Raw genomic sequence first — 10680 nt, forward strand, 5'->3', positions numbered from 1 at the left:
TACTATTAATAGGAAAAAAATATTTTTTTACTGGAGTTACCCTTTAAGCCATAGCCCTTAAGTTTGGAGCATTTGTTTGCATCAATTTCATTCATTAGCTGGGATTGATGTCTATACCCGTTTTTGTTATTGTCAAAACGGCATACATTTTGTAATACTGTGAAATTAGAGAAATGCACTGTTTTCTGTATACCACTATTGCTTCAGATACTTTCCTACCTGTTAGCAGAGCACTGTTCGAAAAATGTGCAAATAATTCTCTTTCAGTACGGTGAGAGTCTGTTCAGTGTGTGTTTCTCCTTCATACTGCAGGGGCCGACATGGACGTGTGCCTTACAAACTATGGTCACTGCAACTACGTGTCTGGCAAGCACGCTTGCATATTTTATGATGAAGTAAGTATGATTTAATTTCAAAATGGAGTATTTTTGTGTAACCAGTGTGTGTAATTGAAAATGTCTGTTTCTTTTGTGTCATTGAGGGACACGGTGTTGTAATCCTTCGGGTTTTACTGCCACCTACATGAGGCTTGACAAAAAATAAATAAAATAAAAATCTGCCAGCTAAGGGTATAACCCCCTCATACTAATCCCGCTGTTCTGGTGCTTCCTGCTCATTTTTCACTAATGGATAAGGTGCTGTACTTTTTGCTTTTACTTTCTCCTTGGTTACATTAGTTGTAACTGGGTCCTTTTCTCGCTTGGCTTTGGGTTTTTGTTTTTACTTTTTGAGCCAATTTGCCTCTCCTGGAGATTTGGACGCCTGCCTTTACACGCACACAATCCCAGTCTAATGCCCCGTACACATTAGTCGATAGTTGGCCTTGAATTTTCGGCCAGCGTCCGATCGGCCAATTTTCGGCTTGTTAGTATGATGCTTTCGACAACCGACTCTTCGGTCGAATAAAATCTGGTGTGCAGGCTATAAATTTTTTGTCTGCCGTCACCACAACAGCCGATTTGTGCCGACAAAAATCTGATGAGCAAGACTGGGCATGCTCAGAGAAGAAAAAACACACGGAAAGTAAACCATCACATGACATCACTTCTGAAGTAGATTTTTGTTGGCCGAGAACATTCGTGTGCAGTCTAGAGCACATTTCAACCAACACAACACTGGACAAAAGTCGGCCGATCGGCCGGCCGATAATCGTTGCGTGTGTACGAGGCATTAGTCTGTAGGGTTCAATATTGAGTTGGTCCACCCTTTGCTGGTATAACAACTTCAAATCTTCTGTGAAGGCTGTCCACAAGGTTTAGGAGTGTGTCTATGGAAATAGAGAAAATCAAACAGTGTTGCGCCAAATCTAAACAGTAACAAAATTGAGAATAATGGTGTACATAAAAGTGAGTAACAAAAGTCCAACAATCCAATCAATTGAAGAAAGTCTCCAGTGCTTCTTCACTTGATTGGATTGTTGGACTTTTGTTACTGACTTTTATGTACACCATTATTCTCAATTTTGTTACGGTTTAGATTTGGCGCAACACTGTTTGATTTTCTTTATGCTTTGATTGTGTAGTGTGGACACAGTCTGTGCCGCCAGTCACTTATATTCATAATTATATATTTTTGGTATAACACAATATTTCTTTTGCATATATATTTTGTGGCACAATATATTATTTTTGCATAGAATTGGTTATATTGATTCTTACACAATATAATTTTTCACATTTTATATGTTGCACCATTTTTTGCGCTATTTTTTCACTGTTGTGTCTATGGAAATGTTTGACCATTCTTCCAGAAGCACATTTGTGAGGTCAGGCACTAATGTTTGACGAGAAGGCCTGGCTTGCAGTCTCTGCTCTAATTCATCCCAAAGGTGTTATATCGATTGAGGTCAGGACTCTGTGCAGGCCAGTCAAGTTCCTTCGTTCCTTCAGCCCAAACTCGCTCATCCATGTCTTTATGGAGCTTGCTTTGTGCCCTGGTGTGCAATCATGTTGGAACAGGAAGGGGCCATCCCCAAACTGTTCCCACAAAGTTGGGAGCTAGAAATTGTCCAAAATATTTTGGTATGCTGATGCCTTAAGAGTTCCATTTACTGGAACTAAGGGGCCAAGCCCAACCCCTGAAAAATAACCCCACACTGTAATCCCCCATCTGACAAATTATTTGGACCAGTACACACAACAAGGTTCATAAAAACATGGATGAGCGAGTTTGGGTGGATGAACTTGATTGGCCTGCGTAGAGTCCTGACCTCAACCCAATAGAACCTTTGGTATGAAGTAGTGCAGAGACTGCAAGCCAGGCCTTCTTGTCCAACATCAATGCTGACCTCACATACGCTTCTGGAAGAGTGGTCAAACATTCCCTTAGACGCACTTCTAAACCTTGTGGACAGCCTTCCCAGAGAGGTTGAAGCTGTTATAGCTGCAGAGGTGGGCCAACTCAATACTGTATCCTATGGACTAAGACTGGGATGCAATTAAAGTTTGTGTGTGTAAAGCCAGGTGCCCCAATACTTTTGACCATATAGTGTATATATGATTAATATAATGAATATGAAATAGTTTGTCACCATAATGTTACTTGCCACCGTTGTCTGCCACAAAATGCAGTGTGTCCCTTGCCACTAGATGCAGCCTGTCACTTGCCACCATCACCTGCCACCCGATGCAGCCTGTCACTTGCCACCCGTGACACACTATTACTGCTATTACTTTCTTCATCGCTCTGCCCATTCATTGTCAAGTATTCACAAGAAAGATGTACAAATCCAGAAGTTAATACTTGATCCTAGAGATTTGGCTATATGCGTGCGTCCCAGTGCCTGTGACTCCTTCCAGCTCCCTCTCCAATCCCCGCTCAAGGAGACTTATGCCAGAGCATGCCGACCTCACACTGCCTTTCCTCCAGGCAGGAGCCCTGAGAAGGGAAACGCTCCTCCCTTCCGATGACTGCCTCATAGCAACTCGATGTCAACCTTTTGGCCATCAAGTAGCTACTAATCTCCAGGTAGCCGGCAAGACGCCATCTTAACACTGGCAGTGCAGCCCGGGACCTGCTTTAGGGCTTATGCTCTCAGGGAACAAGTCCCTGTTTCTATCTGCAACCCATTCACTTTAAAGGTTAAGGTTCTTTATCTATCTAGCATAGGTCCACCTCAAGAATGGCTGGACCACTGCCGGTTCAGATTTTTATATTTTTCTTGATAGTTGGTTGTTTGGGCCTCTATTGTTCACTGCTACAACTTACTTCAAGGTGTTTCTACTGTTTGGGTCAATTGATCCTTCTTTTATTCCTGTGTGCATTTTGCTTTAGTCTTGGCAGTTGCCCACCCTATTTATTGCTTGGGGACCTCCCTTAGTTTGAGGATCCATTCCCATGTCCTGTACTGTACAATTGAATATATTAGGACATTTTGACATTCCTGTAATTATTTTTTTTTGAGTACAGTACAGAGCACAGGTCCCTCTCTAATTTTATGTGGCCTCCCTACTGCTTCCTTAAAAAAACTGAAGCCTCAGAATGGGTGGGGTTATGTTGGTACACTGGGGTGGCTTCCAGGAAAGGTTTTGTCTGTGTCCAATCACCTGAAGGGTAGCGCATAACCCATGGTCTAAGAATCTGTGTCCTGTACTGTCAACATAATGTCCAAATTGAAAAAAAAAATTATTTATTGTTTTTTATATTTAACCTGCGTTCTCAGGAAATGAAGTGTATCCGTTTTCATTTATATAGCTTGATGTACTGGGTGCTTGTTGGATACGCAGACAGTGCTACCTCGGCAACCATATTGGACTTCAAAATGGGACCAAGTGCTCCATGCACTTGCTGCCCTGGGAAATTCCACAATGATCCAAAATGGTATTACTTTAAGCTTTTTTGTCTGGGGCCACACAACACCCGTTTTTCTGAATATTTTTTACATATTTGTCCTAGAAAATGAATTCTGAGGGAACAAAATAGCCTGGTATTGTGGATATTCTTCTCAAGTGCTTATTGCCTGAGTGACTCTAGTCTTGGTGCCATCTTAGTCTTTCAAAATGCATGCAGCAGGACAAATCAGAGTAAAGTCAGAACTCATGACCTGCATAATGATTCTGGCTCAGTGACACCGATATTCATGAAGCCAAAAGGTCAGCATGAGAGTCGGGGAACTAGCATTTTATTTCTAACAAGGTTTTGTTGTACAAAGTAATGGGAAACAATGTGATGTTAACCTGTTTTTCCTCGGCATTCCTTACAGAACACAAAGCATTATGAGCTGCTGAATTACAGTGAACATGGTACGACTGTTGACAATGTCCTCTATTCCTGTGATTTCTCTGAGAAGATCCTCCCTACCCCTCCCAGTAGTATTGTTGCCAAAGTGCAGAACGTTATAAGTAAGTACACATATTTAATGTAGATGGTTTTTGCCTACTATTCAATTGATACAATGCGCTCATATCGGTAGTTTGTAAAGTTTTATGGTTCAAAACTTTTAAAGTGATTTTATATTTTTTATAGAGTGCTATCTTTAGTCCGGTCATTTTTCATGCTGAATAGTGCATACATATTTGTCGTTTTGGTCCATCGCTACCAGATGGGGATTTCGTTAAACAGTAAATTTTATCTTAAATACCTAAAAAGAAAGAAAAAAAAAATATTAAAATATAGCGCTTTTACTGTTAAGATGTTTTTGCAATAGGAGCAAAAACGTATTAAAGGTTTTTTAAAATTGGTGCATAGAAATACCTCGTATGCTGTAAGAGTAGTATAGTATGAATTTGGAGATCAAAGCTTGACAAGTAAATACACAGGTGAAATTCATAGGAAGGAAGGGTTGTTTTACCCGCCAAAGGATTTGTATTTCTGCTCATCCAATTCAGAGACTTGCACAGCTCTGCCACACAGTACAACCTTGTGTAGCAGGGCAGGAGACCTGATTATTTTTTATTTTTTTTCTGTTGGAGTTAAAGCGTAACTACATTCCCCTCCCCTCCAGAACTCCCTGCTGGCTGCTGTCATCTTCAGGCCGTCTTCTTGGCGGTTCCAATCTTCAGCCATTTTATTTGGGTGGGCCAAGATGACCCCACTCTGGTGTATTCGCAGGAGTTCATTTATCTTGGCAGATGTACACTGAGCTGGGCACAGTAAGAACAGACAGGTAAGAATACTTAATGCAGAAGAGACCCAGTATGACTTCTGTATTTAAAAGCTTGCCTGTTCGTAATTATTATTTTTTTATTTTTTTTTATTTCCATTTTTTAAGTAATGCAGATCGTGTACCTCTGCCAGCTTGTGACTAGACAGTGAAAGCAGAAGCAGCAAATTTATGTGCCTATCGCTCTGATCTCCCCCCTCATCATGTTTTTGTTGGCACGTGAGCATTGCAGCACATTGGACTGGCTCCTTGTGCTGCTTCTTGCTCTCCCAGTCTGAGCTCTGCTGTGCAGCTTTCAGGAGGCTGATACCATTTAATTACGAACTAATGAATACATAGATACTTTTATTTGTGCCTAAAATGTGTGAGGGTTCAGCTTTATGCTGGCAGCGGAAATGTTTTTTTGTTTTAAACATTGTTGGCAATTTTATTAAGTACTTTGGTTGCATTGTGGGAAGTATCTGAAGTTTTGTCCTTAGGCCTCGTTCACATAGGGCATACTACAGCATATGCCCATGTGGGACCGTGTTTACCCCCTGCAAGTATTCACAGGTGTTCCGTGCATCCTTGTACAGCAAATCCCTTTCATGTTGGGGCACAGTGGTTGCACAGACCCAGCCACTGCTCCCAATTTTACAGCATTGCTGGTGCTATACTTGGATTTAAATTTGGCCAGTTCTGTAGGGACTGACTGAATATTGATCCATGTATGGACTAGCTAGTTTTACACAAGTTGATCTGTTTATTGACTTGTGTACAAACCAGCAAGTCAGGTTTTGCCCAAACAATTGGTTCCACTGACTATAGTTGGCAACACTGATCATTGTATTTTGCCAGAGGGGATGGCTTCCTGGTGGCAGAACACAATAGCCCTGCAGTAGTTTTTCTACTTTAAAAGTATAAATGGTGAAATTGGCACATTTTTTTTTTCCCTCCACCAACCTGCTGGTTAAATGAAAAAAAAATGCATATTCTTCGGCCTTGTGAGTGAGTTTCAAGACACTCACCTACACAAGTGTAATATTAGATGCAGCGGCTGTGTCCGTGCAACCGCCGTGCCCCAATTGACATGAATGGGACTGCCTTCACCAGGTTGCACAAACCACCTGCAAATAAAAACACAGCCCTCTCATGGGCATACACTGTAGTACACCCCATGTGAACCAGGCCTTACAAAAAGAACTGCCCTGCAATCCCAGGTGACACAATGAACATTGGAGGGTCATACTAAATTTTTGTACTTGACTTGCCAGATTTCATTCCATGGTAGTGCTGCAGGGTTAACTATGCAGTTGTGTGTAACCTGTACACAGTCTGGTTGTATGTAATTTGACAGAATGACTGTGTAATGTATTATAGTTTTTATAGCTAGTATTACTGTTTCTAGATTTATTAGCGAAGTGCTTTTGTATTCGCTTCAAGTGATTGTAAAGTCTCGTTTTTTTTTTTTTTTTTTCTATTAAAATAACATAGTTAGTCAGGTCCATAAATATTGGGACATCGACACAATTCTAATCTTTCTGGCTCTATACACCACCACAATGGATTTGAAATGAAACAAACAAGATGTGCTTTAACTGCAGACTTTCAGCTTTAATTTGAGGGTATTTACATCCAAATCAGGTGAATGGTGTAGGAATTACAACAGTTTGTATATGTGCCTCACACTTTTTAAGGGACCAAAAGTAATGGGACAGATTAACAATCCTAAATCAAACTTTCACTTTTTAATACTTGGTTGCAAATTCTTTGCAGTCAATTAGAGCCTGAAGTCTGGAACGCATAGACATCACCAGACGCTGGGTTTCATCCCTGGTGATGCTCTGCCAGGCCTCTACTGCAACTGTCTTCAATTCCTGCTTGTTCTTGGGGCATTTTCCCTTCAGTTTTGTCTTCAGCAAGTGAAATGCATGCTCAATCAGATTCAGGTCAGGTGACTAACTTGACCATTGAATAACATTCCACTTCTTTCCCTTAAACTCTTTGGTTGCTTCTGCAGTATGCTTCAGGTCATTGTCCATCTGCACTGTGGAGCGCTGTCCAATGAGTTCTGAAACATTTGGCTGAATATGAGCAGATAATATTGCCCGAAACACTTCAGAATTTACCCTGCTGTCAGCAGTCACATCAATAAATGCAAGAGAACCAGTTCCATTGGCAGCCATACATGCTCACGCCATGACACTACCACCACCATGCTTCACTGATGAGGTGGTATGCTTTGGATCATGAGCAGTTCCTTTCCTTCTCCATACCCTTCTCTTCCCATCACTCTGGTACAAGTTGATCTTGGTCTCATCTGTCCATAGGATGTTGTTCCAGAACTGTGAAGGTTTTTTTAGATGTTGTTTGGCAAACTCTAATCTGGCCTTCCTGTTTTTGAGGCTCACCAATGGTTTACATCTTGTGGTGAACCCTCTGTATTCACTCTGGTGAAGTCTTCTCTTGATTGTTGACTTTGACACACATACACCTACCTCCTGGAGAGTGTTCTTGATCTGGCCAACTGTTGTGAAGAGTGTTTTCTTCACCAGGGAAACAATTCTTCAGTCGTCCACCACAGTTTTCCATGGTCTTCAGGGTCTTTTGGTGTTGCTGAGCTCACCGGTGCATTCTTTCTTTTTAAGGATGTTCCAAACAGTTGATTTGGCCACACCTAATGTTTTTGCTATCTCTCTGATGGGTTTGCTTTGTTTTTTCAGCCTAATGAAGGCTTGCTTAACTGATAGCTCTTTGGATCTCATATTGCGAGTTGACAGCAACAGATTCCAAATGCAAATAGCACACTTGAAATTAACTCTGGACCTTTTATCTGCTCCTTGTAAATGGGATAATGAGGGAATAACACACACCTGGCCATGGAACAGCTGAGCAGCCAATTGCCCAATTACTTTTGGTCCCTTAAAAAGTAGGAGGCACATATACAAACTGTTGTAATTCCTACACCTTTCACCCGATTTGGTTGTAAATACCCTCAAATTAAAGCTAAAAGTCTGCAGTTAAAGCACACTTGTTTCATTTCAAATCCATTGAGGTGGTGTATAGAGACAAAAAGATTAGAATTGTGTCGATGTCCCAATATTTATAGACCTGACTGTATATTTACCTGCTCTGTGTAGTGGTTTTGTACAGAGCAGCCCGGAGCCGCCTCTTCTTTTGTCCCTAGCTGAAGCTCCTGGCCCCTCCCTCCTGCCGAGTGCCCCCACAGCAAGCAACTTGCTATAGGGGCACCTGAGCCAAGCTGCAGCTCTGTGTATCCATTCAAACACGGCGCTGCCGTTCAGCCCAACCCCCCTCTCTCTCCTGATTGGCAAACTGAGTTTTGATTTATGGTAGCGGGAGTCAGTGGCGCTGCTGCTGTGTCTCAGCCAATCGGGAGAATGTGTCCTGGACGGCTTAGGCATTTGTGGACATCACTGGATAGAGATGGAACTCAGGTACGTATTAGGGGGCTGCCGCATACAGAAGGCTTTTTATCTTAATGCATGGAATGCATTAAGTTAAAAAAAAACTTCTGACTTTACAATCCCTTTCAATACTCTTAACAAATGCAGTTTCCTATGAGCCCTAGCAGCGGTTATCTGCAATGAAAACTGCATTGTAAAAACAATCAATAGAAAAAAAAAAACAGCTGAAATTGTGTGCAAATCTCTTTTGGCAAAAGTCATGTTCCACCCCCTACGATCTTTCTAGCTCCACTGTTAGTGTAGTCACTCTTAGGAGTAACAGACCATTGACGAGGTTTGGAGGAGCAGGTCTGATTTCAACAGCAAAAGAAAAGCTTTACTGATAGCTTTTACATCTACTTTTCATTTACGATGATGTTTTCTAATCCATATGAGCTCTGCGACAACTGTTGGTGCTATATATATATATATATATATATATATATATATATATAATCTCGTATAATTAGCCCAGTTTGAACTGTGCAGGTTTAAATCCAAGGTATGGTATTTTATAGTTGGGTTTTAGTGTTCTGCTGAAATCTGGTTGCTGCAGAGAACTGCAACTTCTATTAATATACTTCTTTTTTTTTTTCCTTCAACCCAGAGCGCCGTAAGAGCCAAAATCCAGAGCCGGAACCTGTTAAAGAGGAGGTTGTCATGAGCTCTCAGGGACAAGGTCCCCATGCACAGCCGTGTAACTGCAAGGCCAGCAGCTCTAGTCTTATTGGAGGAAGTGGAGCAGGCTGGGAAGGCACAGCTCTTCTACACCACGGTAGCTACATTAAGTTAGGCTGCATCCAATTTCTCTTCTCTATCACAGAGTTTGCAACAAGGCAGCCGAAAGGAGAAAGTGATGCCTTAGCACAAGACCTGGACTTAGAAGAAAAGCTGCCTCTAAAGTCGCCTCACCAGGTGCCCGTTTTACGATCTAATTCTGTTCCTTAGGAGCCAAGCACCAGATCTCTTAAGGGATTTAGGACTCTTCTATAAAAGGACGCACTCGTCAGAGCGACTATTTGAGGCAGCCTCCCAAGACCCCGTTTTTGGCCAGAAAAAGTTTGCACATTTGCATGATATGAAGAAACTTCACCCTTTTTCCTCTCTACTTTGCTCAGTTTTTAGGGGCATTTGCACATATATTTCTATCATACATTTCATATATTATAAATATATATAAATATATATATTTTTTTTTTTTATTGTAAAACTCAAACCACCCTCCCCTGTTGTGAATTTACCTCGACACTCTAAAATCTGGAGAGCAGAAAATTAAATACATATAGGATTTTTTCATCATGCCGCTGTAAATTAATAGGACACAAACTCATCTATTTTGTGCAAGTGACGATTTTATATAGTAAAACCATTTTTTTTTTTTTTTCTTCATGAAAGATTTTCATTCTTATTTTGTTACCCTTACAAATGTCCCACCGTAGAACCTTTCACACGACCACAACTGCAATAAAGGTTACCTCCCTCCAAGTTTCGAGAACCGCATTCAAAGTTTTGTACATACACAGACGGCTGCCCTTTTTTGCCCTGTTCATTTTTAAAAAATTTTAAAATGTATACAGTGCCGCGTGTGATGCCTTTTGGCTCCTGTCTGTTGTAACAAAACATTTTGTTGTATACATATGTTCCCCCCCCCCCCCCTTTCTTTTTCTTTTCTTTTTTTTTTTTTTTTTAATGTATTACTGCCACTTCTCCTTGAGGAGGTTGGAAAAGCTAGGTTCAGTGTAAATATAATTGTATTGTTTTAGATTTTACAAAACCTTTTTTCCTGTATTCTGTATATATATATATATACATATATATATAAAAAGTTGATTCTTTCTGAGCTTGTGTTTAACTTTTTTAATATTGACTATTCTAACCAGATTGTTTTTGCATCAGTAATAAAGAAGTGTTTATGCACCCATAGGCAGTTGATGGAAGGCAAACGTATGTATGCTAACCCAGTGCAGAACAGGCTTGAGGCTGTTTATCTGTTCTGTTGTCAACCGAGATATTCCTACACCACACTAAAATGGAAAGTGAAGGGAAACTTCCCCAGTAGGAACACAGCCATCAATTAAAACCTAGCGGAGGTTCTATTTTTTCTTTTATTTAGTTTTTTTCTCTACTCCTGTT

At 40.8% G+C, this 10680-nt stretch overlaps 1 protein-coding gene across 1 annotated transcript in view; it reads left to right on the forward strand.

Moving 5' to 3' along the window:
• PHF12 (PHD finger protein 12) overlaps window positions 1-10187 on the forward strand; it is a 158942-nt gene extending 148755 nt beyond the window's left edge. The window contains exons 13-15 of the mRNA XM_082246246.1: window positions 313-395; window positions 4202-4340; window positions 9155-10187. Of these exons, the coding sequence (XP_082102372.1) occupies window positions 313-395; window positions 4202-4340; window positions 9155-9495 (563 nt within the window). The 3' untranslated portion in view covers window positions 9496-10187. The remainder of the gene's footprint in view (window positions 1-312; window positions 396-4201; window positions 4341-9154) is intronic.
• The last annotated feature ends 493 nt before the right edge of the window (window positions 10188-10680 follow it).

This window comes from Pelophylax lessonae (assembly GCF_965119305.1).
Source record: "Pelophylax lessonae genome assembly, chromosome: 2".
NCBI classification, from domain to species: Eukaryota; Metazoa; Chordata; class Amphibia; order Anura; family Ranidae; genus Pelophylax; species Pelophylax lessonae.